General features: G+C 58.0%; 2 protein-coding genes across 2 annotated transcripts in view; one reads left to right on the top strand and one right to left on the bottom strand.

Annotated features, from left to right (window-relative positions):
* ADGRA2 (adhesion G protein-coupled receptor A2) overlaps positions 1–10,334 on the top strand; it is a 33,864-nt gene extending 23,530 nt beyond the window's left edge. The window contains exons 7-19 of the mRNA XM_035004045.1: positions 172–385; positions 956–1,120; positions 1,714–1,912; positions 2,427–2,576; positions 2,703–2,864; positions 3,600–3,824; positions 4,022–4,238; positions 4,808–5,016; positions 5,738–5,865; positions 6,178–6,301; positions 6,764–6,909; positions 7,406–7,495; positions 7,725–10,334. Of these exons, the coding sequence (XP_034859936.1) occupies positions 172–385; positions 956–1,120; positions 1,714–1,912; positions 2,427–2,576; positions 2,703–2,864; positions 3,600–3,824; positions 4,022–4,238; positions 4,808–5,016; positions 5,738–5,865; positions 6,178–6,301; positions 6,764–6,909; positions 7,406–7,495; positions 7,725–8,979 (3,284 nt within the window). The 3' untranslated portion in view covers positions 8,980–10,334. The remainder of the gene's footprint in view (positions 1–171; positions 386–955; positions 1,121–1,713; positions 1,913–2,426; positions 2,577–2,702; positions 2,865–3,599; positions 3,825–4,021; positions 4,239–4,807; positions 5,017–5,737; positions 5,866–6,177; positions 6,302–6,763; positions 6,910–7,405; positions 7,496–7,724) is intronic.
* Positions 10,335–10,501: 167 nt separating this feature from the next.
* Positions 10,502–14,509, bottom strand: BRF2 (BRF2 RNA polymerase III transcription initiation factor subunit). The gene is made up of 4 exons (XM_035004048.1): positions 14,222–14,509; positions 13,431–13,490; positions 12,663–12,984; positions 10,502–11,830 (listed from the first exon to the last, which is right to left on the bottom strand). Exons 1-4 carry the CDS (start codon positions 14,373–14,375, stop codon positions 11,101–11,103), a joined length of 1,266 nt encoding a protein of 421 aa, XP_034859939.1. The 5' UTR covers positions 14,376–14,509; the 3' UTR covers positions 10,502–11,100.
* Between the last annotated feature and the right edge of the window lie 820 nt (positions 14,510–15,329).

The following is a 15,329-nucleotide window of genomic DNA, read 5'->3' as shown; positions in this document are numbered from 1 at the left end:
CTTGGTGCAGACGCGCTCCAGAAGGGCCCCCCGCTGGCTCCGCGCTCCCTCTGCCTTAAGGGTTACTGGGTGGTGGGCGCCTTCTCCAGGGCATGCGTCCTCTCCCTCAGATCCCGCTGGGGGTCCCACCCTGGTGCATGAAGGCCTCCCCACCCGTGTCTCCTCCCACAGAAGGGGCCCTGGAGCTGCACACGCACCACCTCATCCCGTCCCTGCGCCAAGTCGTGTTCCAGGGTGACCGGCTGCCCTTCCAGTGCTCCGCCAGCTACCTGGGCAATGACACCCGCATCCGCTGGTACCACAACCGGGCCCCCCTAGAGGGCGACGAGCAGGCGGGCATCCTCCTGGCCGAGAGCCTCATCCACGACTGCACCTTCATCACCAGGTACAGGCCCTGCTGCCCTTTCCCAGCCCGAGGCATGGGGTGGGGGAGGCTACAGTGCCCATCAGCCGCCCCCCGAAGGAGCCCTGCTCAGTCAGACATGTTCTGGAGAGTACGGTCCTGTGCGTGAGAGCGCACGTGTGTGTTTATGGAAATCCAGGACTGAGTCATAAATGGTCTTGGCTAGGCGATAGAAAGTCAACGCCTGGTAGAAAGAAAAAAAAAAAGATTACAACTGACGGTTCTTTAGTGCTTTTACAATGTATATAGTGACTCTCACCAAATTATGGGACTGAATCTCTCCAAGAGACTTGCAAGGGAGGTCTTATTAATTAGCTCCATGCTAAGGGTGGGGAAATTGAAGCTCAGGAAAGCCATACCAGAGGGCCAGTCGGAGTTAAAGGAGTATGTACTTGTATCCCTGGCTCCGTCAAAGAGAAGAGCCCCGAAGCTCCTGCCCCGCACGCCCTCAGTCAGGGGCTGCGTGCGGGTGGACGGGGCCAGGGCGCGTAGGGAGGGTGGCGCGGCCACCGAGAGTGCCTCGCGCGCAGCCAGCCCTCCGCCCGCCCGCAGCGAGCTGACCCTGTCTCACATCGGCGTGTGGGCGTCAGGGGAGTGGGAGTGCTCCGTGTCCACGGCCCAGGGCAACGCCAGCAAGAAGGTGGAGATTGTGGTGCTGGAGACCTCCGCCTCCTACTGCCCCGCTGAGCGCGTCGCCAACAACCGCGGGGACTTCAGGTGCGGTGCCCTCTGCCACCCCGGCCCCGCCCCCACCCCCACCCCCGTCCCAGCTCCTGCGTCCCCGTCGGAAAACACGCCCCGCCCGCCCGGGCTGCCCATCTTCTGTAAGGCCCCGGCCCCAAGTCCCACTGTCTTGCTGTTGTTTTTACAGAGACCTTATCTTTTTGTATAAAGTCCCCATCTGACATATGCTGTGCAGAACAAAAAGTTTGGGTGGGTTTTTTTGTTTCTTTGTCTTCTTTGCATTAATAGTTTACAAAACTTTTCCACAATGGATATCAGATTTTAATACCCCCATGGGCATCTCCGTGAGGAAGGGCAGGTATTATCCTCCCCATGGACAGCTGAGAACACTCAAGCCCAGAAAGGGTAAGGGGCTTGAAATCAGGGCTCCAAGTCTGAAGAAACACGGACTTAGAGAGAAGGTGGAGCTCGGGAGCCCCGCGGAGCCCGTCGAAGGCCAGTCCGAATCCTCTCTCTGAATCCCTCCCCCAGGTCCCGAGGGGTTCAGCATCCCAGGTCTAAGGGCAGAGGAGGGACCCTTGCTCTGAGGAGCTGGGGCATCAGCAACCTCCCGCCTCTGCCCCCAGGTGGCCTCGGACTCTGGCTGGCATCACAGCCTACCAGTCCTGCCTACAGTACCCCTTCACCTCGGTGCCCCTGAGCGGGGGGGCCCCAGGCACCCGAGCCTCCCGCCGGTGTGACCGAGCTGGCCGCTGGGAGCCAGGGGACTACTCCCACTGTCTGTACACCAACGACATCACCCGGGTGCTCTACACCTTCGTGCTGGTGAGGCCAGGAGAGGGGGGGGGGGGGGGGGGGGGGGGGGGGTGGCATCCCATCAGCTCTGGTTCTGGGGAATGGGGAGGGGAGCCCCCTCATGGCTGTGGGCTCTGCTGCTCCTCCGATCTGTGGGCGTGAGCAGTGAGGGGCTCTTGCTCTGCTCTTCTAGCTTTTCTCCTTCTAGGGCATTCAGATCCCTCCCTCTCCCCCTCCAGGGCCACTCCAAGCATCTTTATTCCCAAACACAGCAAGGGCAGCCTGAAGGGGGAAAACAAGGACAGTGTGAGGTCGTCCCATTATCCTTAGGCCAGTGGTGTTACAAGTGGGCGGCTCTGAGTCCTGATGAGTTCATTCCTTCCATGTGCCTCCTGTCTTGATTAGACCCAGCTGGTGGGCTAGACCCCTCTCCCCAGGCCTTGTCGCCCTGAGCTTCGGCACAGACAAGGGGGCCCCCTAGGGGCAGTTCTTGGGGAGAAGGGGCACAACTGGACCATCTCCTTTCTTCCTTCAATTCTCCCAGATGCCCATCAACGCCTCCAATGCGCTGACCCTGGCTCACCAGCTGCGCGTGTACACGGCGGAGGCAGCCAGCTTCTCAGACATGATGGATGTTGTCTACGTGGCTCAGATGATCCAGAAATTTTTGGGTTATGTCGACCAGATCAAAGAGGTGAGATTCAACCCGGCCTCTGGGGCCCTTGAAAACCGCCCCCCATTTGCTCAAGCCTCTTGTGCCCCTAGCCCCTGGGCCCCACACTCCACTCCTGCCCTCAGTGACTCCCCCCTCCCCCGCCAGCTGGTGGAGGTGATGGTGGACATGGCCAGCAACCTGATGCTGGTGGATGAGCACCTGCTGTGGCTGGCCCAGCGCGAGGACAAGGCTTGCAGTGGCATCGTGGGCGCCCTGGAGCGCATCGGGGGGGCTGCCCTCAGCCCCCACGCCCAGCACATCTCTGTGGTAATATGGGTCAGCTGGGAGGGAGCTCCTTGGGGAGCCCAGCCCTGGGAGGGACCTTAGAGTCAACTGGGGCCGGCCCTTGCCTGCCAGGAGGAAAACACTCCTGTCTCCGGGCAGCAGGTCCTCCAAGTATGCACCTGCCATGCGCCCAGCTAGCAAGAACCCCCGCGCATGACTCAGTTGTGCAGAATCTGCCTCCAAGTCGTCAGGGGCAGTGGAGAGGGAGGGGCCAGTGACGGGGAGAAGTTACACAAGGCTTCATGGTGGGGAACCGAGTTGTAACGCTAGCCCAACGGAAATAAACTGGAGGAAGGGTAAAAGGAGCCGAAGGGATGAATATAAGAGGAGACTTGGAAGCAGGGCGACAGCACTGTGATGGAATGAGGAGTCACGGAGACTCCTGCTCCCTAAGAAGAGGGTGATATTGCCAATGGTGGGTTGTGAACCAATGAACAACCACCACAGAGCATCTTCTACGTGCAAGATACTGTGCTAGGCACCCCGGGTGGTGTAAGGAGGTTGGACGTGGACCCTGCTCCATGGCTTGGCTGGGGTGGCAGAACTAGTATCTGCTAAGAGGTGAGCCAGATACCAGGTAGGGTGCAGTCAGGAATAACGTGTAGGGGGGGCACAGCCTGAGCGAACCTGCAGGGAGGGACTGGGCAGTGGCGGGCAGGAAGCCAAGAGAGAGCCGCCGTATCTCAGATGGGGGTGTGACAAGCTCCCTGTCCCTAGAACTCAAGGAACGTGGCATTGGAGGCCTACCTCATCAAGCCCCACAGCTACGTGGGGCTGACCTGCACAGCCTTCCAGAGAAGGGAGGCAGGAGTGCCAGGCGTGCGGCCCGGGGGCCCTGGCCAGAACCCCTCACCAGAGCCCGAGCCCCTGGCTGATCAGCAGCTCCGCTTCCGCTGTACCACAGGGAGACCCAGCATCTCTCTGTCCTCTTTCCACATCAAGGTGGGCACTGGGGGAGGGCCGTGGGGGCGGACGTGCCTAGACGCAGGTGCCTGGGGCGGGGGGGGGGAGGGGGGTGGTGTGTGTGAGTGGAAGCGGATCCAGAAAAGGGGTTCAGGGGAGGTGGGAGGAGGGGACCGGAAGGCCTCAGAGTCCTAGGGGTTCCCAGATGTCTCTGAGGAACTCCAATGTCCCCCCAGAACAGCGTGGCCCTGGCCTCCATCCAGCTGCCGCCCAGTCTGTTCTCGTCCCTTCCGGCTGCCCTGGCTCCCCCTGTCCCCCCAGACTGCACCCTGCAACTGCTGGTCTTCCGAAATGGCCGCCTCTTCCGCAGCCACGGCAACACCTCTCGCCCTGGAGCTGCTGGGCCTGGCAAGAGACGCGGTGTGGCCACCCCCGTCATCTTTGCTGGAACCAGTAAGGGACTGAGCTCCCCGTGCTGCACGGAGTGCTCCCAAGTGTCTGCCCCGTGCCCCTTCCCCCTGCCCTCCCCTCACCCACAGCCCCCCTAACGCCCTGGGGGAGGGGGCCAAGGAGAGTGGCCACTCAGCATTTCCCAGGGGGATAAGGGACAGGGACGTCCTCTCAAGGAAGGGACTGCTGGAGAAAAGGCTCTGGAAGACATTGGAATTTATATCCCAGATCTGTCAAATTTCAAAAGGGTTACAAACACCCCCCCCACCCCGAGTCCTCTCGTCACCTTCCTGTCCCTCAGAACTACCTTCCCCCTTCCTTTCCCTGAGCCCAGCCATCACTCATTGGGCATTTAGAATGGGCCACCTCCCAGTGCCTTTTGATTCATCCTTGGGTCTCCCTGGTGAGACGGACAACCTGGAAGGCAGGGCCCGGACTGGCATCCAACTGCATCTGGAAGCCCAGCGCACGCCCTGCCCCGGGGGGCCTTGCTGTCTCGCTGCTGCTTAGCTCTGTAGGGCGAGCCTCCCGCGGCCTGGTTCTACCCATGTGGACCTCCCTCTCCCCTGCAGGTGGCTGTGGTGTGGGCAACCTGACCGAGCCAGTGGCCATTTCGCTTCGGCACTGGGCTGAGGGGGCTGGACCTGTGGCAGCTTGGTGGAGCCAGGACGGGCCGGGGGGCCCTGGGGGGTGGAGCTCCGAGGGCTGCCAGCTCCACTCCAGCCAGCCCAATGTCAGCTCCCTGCACTGCCGGCACCTGGGCAACGTGGCCGTGCTCGTGGTGAGTGGGATGGCGGTGGGAGCTCGGGAGGACCAGGGACCAGGGAACGCGGCTGAGGTGGGGGTGAGGGTAGGGGTATTCTGATCCCCTGGAGCCACATTGAACTACAGAAAGGACAGCGGCCTCATCAGGCCTCGTGACTGTAGGATTCATGGGGAAATGTCCCTCTGGTCTTCCCCACACCTTTTCATCTTTCAGGAGACAGGGAGGTCCTGCCCCCACTCATCGAGACAGATGGATCTGGAACTACCCAGCCCGGTCTTCACATCCTGCACTCTCTGAGACCCAGATTGTTAAAGTGGGGGGAAAAAATCTGGGACCATTTCTCCTTTCTGGTCAACCTCCTCACTCCTGTCCGGCTCCCCCTCCCTCACATTTTGCACTCCCCTTTCCCAGATCCTGAGCAGACGTGCACCTGGATTATAGACAGAAACCTCCCCCCCTTTCGTCATCTCTGATTTTTAGGCTGAGAAAAGTCCCCAGAGGGGCAAGAGACGAGGAGGGAGGGACTGGTAGATCATTAACACTACCTGGGACTTTCTATGAGTGGCTGTCTCAGCACTTATGTCTTCGCCCACCTGGATGGACGAGGGGCCGAAGCTGAGGACCAAAGCTGACCGGGCTTGGGAAGAGGAAGAATGGTGTGGGGGACTGGCCAGGACTCCATGGGGTGGCCTCTACCCCTGGCTTCCTACTACTTCCTCCTTCCTACTCTTTCCAGGAGCTGAGTGCCTTCCCCAGGGAGGCTGGGGGCTCCGGGGCAGGGCTGCATCCTGTCGTGTACCCCTGCACGGGCCTGCTGCTGCTCTGCCTCTTCTCCACCATCATCACCTATATCCTCAACCACAGGTGGGGGCCCCTGCGGGGGGGGAGGGCATGGAGGGAAGGCTGTGGATCTCCCTGAGTACTGGCCAAGGGTTCCTTTCCCAAGTGGGCCCACATGCCGTTCCCAGGCTTGCCTAGCATTTTACTGGAAGGCTCTAGGGCTGGAAAACACATTTTGGGGGTTAAGCCCTCCCTGCCCTGGGGCCTCTCTCACATTCACACACATGCATGTGCACAGATATCTGCCTTCCCCCCTTGCTCTCCCAATGGCCTGAAGACCCCATGGGCCTGACCTTGGGTGGGTGGCCCATTAATTAAAGACTGTTTCTGGGGCAGCTCCATCCATGTGTCCCGGAAGGGCTGGCACATGCTGCTGAACCTGTGCTTCCACATGGCCATGACCTCCGCCGTCTTTGCAGGAGGAATCACACTCACCAACTACCACATGGTCTGCCAGGCAGTAAGCAGGAGAAGGGGCCGGGGGGCGCTCCAAGATGAGTGATGGCAGCCTAGGCACAGAGTCGGGAGGTGCAGGGGAAAAAACGGGGGCTCATGCTAATAGGTCCCAGCTGCACGGTTGTGTCCAGCCTTGCTGGGGTGGGGGCCATGGGAGTCGGGGTGGTAAGAAGTAGAGAGACTACGAGATGGGTCTTCAAAGTGGAGATTGGGGATCTTCAATGGAGGAGAGGTCAGGGACAAGGCAGACAGCAACGGCAGGGTTGTGAAAAGTCCCCCAAGTGGGAGAGAAGCGTGGGGTGGAAGGAGAGAGGGTGACAGCAGGGACAGAACCTTGAGGAGGCTCAGGGTAGAGCTGGGGGTGGGACAGTGGGAGGAATGGGAGAGTAATACTGCGGACTGGGGCCCCGGGGTGGCTCCAGTAGTAGCAGCCTGGCCCCCCAGCCTCTGTGGCTTGACCCCGCAGGTGGGCATCACTCTGCACTACTCTTCGTTGTCCACACTGCTCTGGATGGGTGTGAAGGCCCGAGTCCTCCACAAGGAGCTCACCTGGAGAGCGCCCCCTCCACAAGAAGGGGACTCGGCCCCGCCTGCGCCCCGCCCCATGCTCCGGTACTCGCCTCCAACTGTCAGCTTTGCAAGGGTGAAGGGCTCCCAGGCGGGTGAAGGACACCACCGTCTGTTTTCCCAGGGTGGAGGCAGGGCGGGTCCAAAGTCCTGGGTGAGCACTCTCCAAAGAGAGAAGAGGCAAAGCCCTAGGTGGCACCAGGTTGCCCAAGGCCATGGAGTGGGTGCATCCTTAGGGCTTTTCAGGGCTGACAAGGCCAGGGAAGGAAGTGACTCCAAAGGGCGTTGGGTAGGGATCCTGGCAACCCGAGTGGCACGCTGACTTCTGTACTGTTTCAAGTGAGAGAACAATTCTGGCCTCTGTCCCTTAGAGCAGTCATGGCCAAGTCCCCTAGGAACCTACTGAGCCTGCAAAAAAAATCTGAGAGAATTTAAAGGGGAAAGAGAATGGGACAGAGACCCCGAGTCAAGGCTTCTGAGCATCTGTTTCCAACCCACTTGGTTCCCCACATCTCTGACCGCAAACCCCATTCCTCTCCAGGTTCTATCTGATCGCCGGAGGGATCCCACTCATTATCTGTGGCATCACAGCTGCAGTCAGCATCCACAACTACCGGGACCACAGCCCCTAGTGAGCGCCGCTGCCTGCCTGCCCCACACCTACCCGCCCCTACACCGGATGCCTTCTTCTTCACTGGCGGGGGCACCTGCAGGCCCACCCGGCCAGTGACCCAACCCAAACCCACGCATGTTGCCTAAGCCAGTCTCTGCCTTGCCACTCACCGTGTCCTATGTCCCCAACCACCCAGCCACCTCAGACATGCTCCCCGTCCTCACCCACTGCCTGTGTCTCCCCTCAGCTGCTGGCTGGTGTGGCGTCCAAGCCTGGGAGCCTTCTACATCCCGGTGGCTTTGATTCTGCTGATCACCTGGATCTATTTCCTGTGTGCGGGGCTGCGCTTAAGGGGTCCTCTGGCACAGAGCCCAAAGGGGGGCACCAGCAGGGTCTCCCTGGAGACAGGGGAGGAGCTGAGGGGTTCCACCAGGCTCAGGAGCAGCGGCCCCCTCCTGAATGACTCAGGTTCCCTTCTGGCTACTGGGAGCGCTGGGGTGGTGACACCCGGGCCCCCGGAGGATGGTGACGGCCTCTATTCTCCGGGAGTCCAACTGGGGGCGCTGGTGACCACGCATTTCCTGTACCTGGCCATGTGGGCCTGTGGGGCTCTGGCCGTGTCGCAGCACTGGCTGCCCCGGGTGGTGTGCAGCTGCCTATATGGGGCGGCGGCCTCCGCCCTGGGACTCTTCGTCTTCACCCACCACTGCGCCCGCCGCCGGGACGTTAGAGCCTCCTGGCGTGCCTGCGGCCCCCGGGCCCCGGCCTCCCGCGCCTCACCCCGGGCCGAGCCCGCCGCCCCAGAGGACGGTTCCCCCGTACTCGGAGAGGGCGCCCCCTCCCTCAAGTCCTCCCCGAGCGGCAGCAGCGGCCACGCGCCGCCCCTGGGCTCCTGCAAGCTCACCAACCTGCAGCTGGCCCAGAGTCAGGTGTGCGAGGCGGGGGCCCGCGGGGAAGGGGAGCCGGAGCCCGCGGGCTCCCGAGGCGGCCTCGCCGCCCGCCACCCCAACAACGTGCACCACGGGCGCCGCGCGCACAAGAGTCGGGCCAAGGGGCACCGCGCGGGGGAGGCCGGCGCCAAGAACCGGCTCAAGGCGCTGCGCGGCGGCGCGGCGGCCGGGGCGCCCGAGCTGCTGTCCAGCGAGAGCGGCAGCCTGCACAACAGCCCGTCCGACAGCTACCCGGGCAGCAGCCGCAACAGCCCGGGCCTGCAGCTCGAGGGCGAGCCCATGCTCACGCCGTCGGAGGGCAGCGACACGAGCGCCGCGCCGCCCCCCGAGGCCGGACGGCCGGGCCAGCGCCGCAGCGCCAGTCGCGACAACCTCAAGGGCGGCGGGGCCGGCGCGTCCGAGCGGGACAGCAAGCGGCGCTCGTACCCGCTCAACGCCGCCAGTCTCAACGGCGCGCCCAAGGGGGCCAAGTACGACGACCTCGGCGGGGCGGCCGCGGCGGCGGGCGCCTGCATGAAGACGGGCCTCTGGAAGAGCGAGACCACTGTCTAGGGCGGGGGCGGGCGACCCTGTGGGACACGCGGCTTCCCTGGGGCCCTAAAGACGTCCACCGGTGCGTCGTCAGCAGGTTTGAGGGAGGCACACCGGCGTTAGTCCCGGAGGCTGGGGAAAAGGACAGGCAGAAGGCCTGCCACCGCCCTGAGCGCCGTCCCTCCGGGGTAGCGACGATCCCAGGACCGCGAGCGGGATACATTTCCGTCCCAGCCCAGGCTAGTTTGGGCAGTCGACTCAGTGCCGTCCAGGGTAGTGGGGGAAGGTGCTGTCGGCCCCCAGGTGGGCCCCTCCCTAGGTACTCCCCACATCTCATCCACCCTGCCTCGCTGGTGGCGGTCCGACGCATCAGGAAAACACAGATGCCGGGAGCTTGAGAACCGTGTTCTCTCCTCACTGCCCTCCTCTGCAGTCAGCCATCTGTGCCTAGATCCTAGGGCCTCTCCCCCACCCAGCTTTCAGCCAACTAGGCGGCCAGCCTAGCAGATGTGCCAGGTGGCCAGGACCCATAGGTGCTGCTTTTAAGATAAACTATGCAAGAGAAGGTGGAACAGTGTGCAAGGCAGCCCTGGAGATGGCCTTCTAGGAAAAGGGTGCACAATCGGGGACAGACACGTCCCACAGGAGTGGTGCACAAACCATACAGCAGGGCTTTAGAGGTGGTGCCTCAGGACAAAGCCAAGGCCCTGCGCCTAAGAAGCTGCCTCTGCCAGATACCCAGGAAAGATCTGAGGCAAGTAGAGAGTAGTGCTTAGATTTGGAGTTGATCGCAGTCCTGCCCTAAACCTGACCCTATAAACAGTGCTCTGAAGAGAGGCGCCACCACAAGGCCGCAGGCGGGGCTGGAGAAGCACTTACTGTTTGATGACAAGACCCACATCCCCAGTCTCAACCTGCCAACACCGAGGCACTGGGGAAGAGCACTTCCCTGCCTCCATGAGGCCATATGCAAGGACCATTCCAAGAATTTGATCTCTAGCTCCGTATTAGGGAGAAACCTCCCCAACATCTAACCGGCCTCCTGCCTCACAGAAGCCCAAGCTGAATCCCCCAGGGCAGCAGGTAGGGTACCTGCGGCTCACGTGGAGCCTTTACTACTTTCAAACACCAGCACCCATATTTCCCCCAACCTAAAAGCAACCACCAGCCTTTTACTACAGGACCCAGTGAAAAGTGGAGGGAAAGCTGAGCCCGGGGAAGAGGAACAGGAAAACCAGACCTGGTCCAGGTCCCCTCTCAGTGTCCATATTCCCGCAGTCTGATCACCAAGGCAAAAGACAAAAGGGAGGGGAGAAAATCCACACACCTTGGGATGAATCCTGTTATTTATGCTTGCTGCACAGACAATATTAGACCAAAAAAAAAAAAAAAAAAAAAAAAGCTTCGTATTATTCTTCCACGTACGCTGGCTGTTTACATACCCTGCCAATGCCTTAGCACTGGAGAGCTTTTTGCAATACGCTGGGGAAAAGGGAGGGAGGGGATGAAAAGTGCCAAAGAAAACATGTTTTTAAAAGCTCGGGTTTTATACAATAGAATGTTTTCTAGCAGATGCCTCTTGTTTTAATATATTAAAATTTTGCAAAGCCCTTTGAGCTATATAACTTTAGTCCACCCACGGTCCTTTTGTTATGAGGTAGAGGATTCTGTGACCCCTGTACATGAGAAACCACCCATGCCTGTAGACGGACGCAGGATCAAGAGGTGCCCAGTTCCCATCCGCTGAGGGCTGATGGCATTCGCAACGCCAACCGCTCCACACCAGCAGGGAGGGCCCATAAGGCCTGCAGCAGCAGTGTACCCAAAGCCAAACCAGGGGAAAGCCTGACATTCTCCAGCCAGTCTAGGAGGGAAGCCATCCCTCATAATACGAATGTGTGCACCCTCCTCTCAGGGATGGGATTCTCTCCAACCCAGTTGTCCCTGCATCGCTCCTGACTTCTACTCCAGGACCCAGGGTCCAATTAACTGCAGAGTCCCTTGGTTCCTTTAAACAAGGAAAACAAAACAAAACAAAAAAACAAACCTGCCTCAGGACTCACATACACTTATTTCTCCGGATAGGACAGGCCTATGATCAAGCTGCTGTCCGAATGGTGGGAGTGCTCCCTCAGATGCACATCAGGGAGGGTTAGAAACCCCCGTGGCAGCCTGTCTTGCAGCTTGAGCTTTCTGAAAGTCCCTAACTTCCTGAGGGGTACGCAAATACTGCTCTATTTCACTGTCAGAAATATCCTCATCTCCGGTGGCCGTGGAGATAGGGGGTGGGGGACAGACCCGCTTTGGGGGCTTCAGCATGCAAGGTGGGAGGAGAAGGGCGGGACTGGCTGGCCGCTTGCCCTCGGGCAGATCTAAGGACCTACTCGCCACCTCCTCTTTTCCCTGCCCTGGCCCCTGGCCCCGTGCCTGCCGCTCCTCCTCCCCGGCTTCCGACTCTGCCGGTCCGTCTCGAAAGGCCTTGCGGACCAACGTGTGGCGGTGCTGCAGGAGGTCGCCGATGTGCTTCACCACAGACCGTCTGTCGAGCCTCAGCACCTGCAGCCAGGCCAGCTGCTCAGCCATCCGCAGCAGCACAGCCAGCAGCTCCTGCAGGCGGGAGGAAGCAGGGCAGGGCAGGTCCACATTTGCCAACTTACAAAACCGGGCAAGGGAGCATGTCAGACGCTCTGAAGGCTGCAGCGACTGCCAAGCCAGGAAGGTAGCAGCAGTGATGACGGGCAAGGGATGCCGCCCGGTCACCAGCCACGTCTCATCCGCCAGCTCCACCAACTGCAGTGTGCGCGACAGCATCTTCTCTTTGTCTTCCACGTATTTGGCTGGCACGGATGGGGAAGCTTGGAACAGTCTGAAGCTGAAAGAACCAAAACGAGAGTCTGGGCTCCGTGCCTATGGGGGAGGGGGCTGCTCTGCCAAAGTGAGGAAAAGCAGTCTACTCACGACGGGCAAGCTAGTCTCTCCCCTTGGAACACTCAAGCTTGCTGGGCAGCGAGTTTCTACAGGTGCTGAGAGAAGACAGGTGGAGTGTTCTACTTGTGTGGTGAAGGGCAGAACCCACAAGGAAGCGCACGTTTGTCAGCACCCCCGTCAGCCATTATTCTGAGCGCTTTCCAAATGTTCTCCTTTCATCTCCTCTACACCCCATTATATGCATTTATAGTTTAAAAAAAACAGGCCCATAGTCATCCAGCTAGGAAGTAACCAAGCAAACCAAAACCAACACCACTTGACACTGACAGCCTTTGCTTTCTACGGTATTTTTCAGAAAAAAAGGAAACACAGCTACTTAGGAGAAAAAAAAAAAAAGGCCCAAGCTTCTGCCTCCAGCCCCATCACTAACATCGTCTCACCTGCATTCACAGATGATCCTGCTGAGGCAGGGCTGTTACACACAGCCAAGCAGGCCATGCACAACAGGAGAGCTGCAACTCAGCAGCCCCGTGCCAAGGCTAACACCCACTCTGCCTGCAACATTAGGCTGCAGTAAGGCCAAAGGGATTTGGAAATGGCACCAGTTTAGAACTGTAAAACGGATTAACCTTATTAATACTAGACACGAGGGAGGGAGAATAGATTTTTCTCCCAAATCCCTTTCGAGGGGCTTTGGTGAAAAAGAGCCAGCCACAGGTCAAAGGACGTAGGTCTAAGGAGCCAGCCCATCCCAGGGTTTCCCAGCGGGCGAGTACCTGCTGCAGTAAGTCTTCACCAGGTCTGCCAAGCACAGAGATGGCACATCCAGCCCCAGGAGCTTCACTATCTGCATGTAGGTGCCAGAAAACACATCCAGATCTGCATACAACAGGGTGCAGATGGTTCCCATGGTGAGGGGCCAGTTATGCTGCCGGCAGGTGATTAAGACACAGCACCCAACTAACACCTCCTTCTTCTGCAGCCTGGCAGCACGGATTCCAGAGTGCCGATAGGCCTGCTGGTAGTAGGCAACTGCTGTGTCCTCAAATGTCGATGGCAACTGCAGGACTCGGCAGAGGTCTCTCACTCGGCGGAGACCTAAGAAAGCCCACCACAGGAGTTAAGAGGGGTTGAAGGCGCTACCGTGCAGCTCCTAGCAATTTTTGCTAAATTTGCCTCCAACACCAGATGCAAGAATAATGCACCTTTCTACGATGACAAGAGTGACATTTGGTGAGGTCATTCTAAAGACAGATCTGTGGAAAGAGTCAAGTTTAACCCACCATTCTTTGGAGGCTGGCTTGATTCAGAGCCAAGCCAAAGTATGATCTGGGATATGCGGCTCTACCTCTAACACGGCCGACAAACCCAAACTGTACACTGAATTAGAACTGTATGCTCTTAGAACCACCTCCATTCCTTATTTCTATTTACCATTCTCTTCTACTCTACCGTACACAATAATGCTGAAAAGCAAGAGGATGGGCTGGGCCATCAGGAGAATTTTCTTTAAGGTCACCACATCACAAAAGGTTGATTCTCACCTCGTTGCTGGCTGCGACTAACTTGTTCGTTTTCCCCTGTGCTTCGGGAATAGGTTACTTCTGAAAGATAATGGACAAGAAACAGCTTGTTTAGCCTTTATTCACCAGACCCCTGGCCTCCCACCACACAAAACCAGAGAGAAATCGTATCATTAGGCTCTGCTCCCTGTCTCACAGAAGGTACCCATTTTTGCGCGTTAGAAGTCTATCCAGTCTTCTATGTCCACAAGCAGTATCAAATACAGAGACTGAGGAAGGTTAGGAGTGCACTAAAGTGGCTCTGAGTGTTCCAAATTTTCAGCCCTCCCTCCTGCATATCCAATCCAGGCAATCTTCCTGACTTGATTTTGAGGGCTGCACTGGCCAGGGACTCAGAAAGCAAAGAAAAAAAAGGATGTTTTTGCCAATTAGTACTAAAGACTACTTCGGGGGTAATAATTTGTCCGTATTTGTAAAGAATTGACCCACAATCCTTCCATCACACCCAGACTAGGTAAATTGAGTGGAACTTTGTTTCTCTTTGTTTCACTTGGTCAACGTTTACTATTCTCTCTCTCTCTCTCTCTACACACACACACACACACACACACCTGGATGCCAGATATCGCACTAGGTGCTAGAAAAACACAGATGAAGGGCAGTCCCTGAGCTCCTGCAGCTCACTCGGTCGCTTTCTCCCGTAGTTTAACGCACACGTGACGAGAGGGCGCGAGAGGAATCAGAGGACCCTGACGTCAATCCCTCACCACCCCAGGCTACACCCACGGCCCGGGAAAGGCCGGCACAGATACCTCGGAGGTTGCCTTCGTCGCTGAAGGTGGTAGTAAGGACCCCCTCGGTGACCACGCAGCCACAGTCTGAGCACACCAGCTGGCTCTGCGAATAGTGCGAGTCTTCCACGAGCTCAGTGGACCCGCAATCGGGGCAGTGACCGCCGCCCGGCATCTCACAACCCAGAGCCGCGGAAGCTTTCAGGTATCCACTCCTACGTCCGCGACAGCAACAGCGGAGACGCAGGAACTAGGAGGGGAGCCTTCTAAGAGCTGCACCTTTCTCTTCCGGCCAGAGCAATCGCGGTATACGTAGGTAGTTCTGTCTGCCGACTACGCGTCACTTCCGGTCCGTATCTCTGCGGGCTCGGGTAGAAACGTGAGCTAGGAAAGAAGGTTCCTGGTGCGGACACCGTCTTCGCGTTCCCTGGTATCTGCGGTCAGTTTGACTGGGGGTTGAATTTGGGTGAAATATCTACCTACGTGGACACACTTAACAGACAAGAAATTGTTGCCGTTCCCACAACTCTCCCTTCTGAAACTGTAGGAGAGTCGTAGATTCTCCGTTTCTCTTTGGTAACAAATGTTGATTTTGGCCATGGTACTGTTTGCCTAAAAGGAAAGAATATTATAGTGAGAGAGCAGGAAATTGTGTTCCACTCTCCAGAGCGGCTTTTCCCAGGCAAGTTGTTTCCTCTCTTTGCAGTCTGTTTTTCTAGAATGAGGGAGTTGAATGAAAATCCAGAGCGGCAAACACAATGCTTTCAGAGGCTAGGCAAGGAATGTCTGAGGAGTTGGGAGTGGAAGAATATGGGGGTGGTGAGGCTTTGGGCAAACTGGAGGCTTCAAGCAGATTTAGGTGTTTTTAAAAGCTGAGCTTTAAGATACTCCAAGATTCTGACTCAAAGTTACTAACTCGGTACAGTATAGATCAAAGAATCTTGAGCAAAATTGTGCCTCTAGTTACGCTATCATAGAAACCAAGTTTACACATTTAAATTCTGTCTGTTATGTTTGAATATAAATTAAAAGTCACCAAAAGAGAGTATTTTCTAAGTAAATCCTAATTGCACTTATGAAGAATAAAGATTTTAATGCTTAAAAGTTTTAGAATCAGCTATGTCTGAAA

Source organism: Mirounga leonina, unplaced genomic scaffold (assembly GCF_011800145.1).
Source record: "Mirounga leonina isolate KUSES-001 unplaced genomic scaffold, KU_Mleo_1.0 Mir_128, whole genome shotgun sequence".
Taxonomy (NCBI): domain Eukaryota; kingdom Metazoa; phylum Chordata; class Mammalia; order Carnivora; family Phocidae; genus Mirounga; species Mirounga leonina.
Note: the sequence above shows the minus strand (reverse complement) of the source record. Positions and strands in the feature narration are given on the sequence as shown.

Coding starts and splice junctions, on each gene's coding strand:
- BRF2 (XM_035004048.1), bottom strand. CDS start 14,375: ATGCCGGGCGGCGGTCACTGCCCCGATTGCGGGTCCACTGAGCTCGTG. Junction 13,491..14,221: donor CGACGAAGGCAACCTCCGAG/GTATCTGTGCCG, acceptor ATTATCTTTCAG/AAGTAACCTATTCCCGAAGC. Junction 12,985..13,430: donor TAGTCGCAGCCAGCAACGAG/GTGAGAATCAAC, acceptor GGGCTTTCTTAG/GTCTCCGCCGAGTGAGAGAC.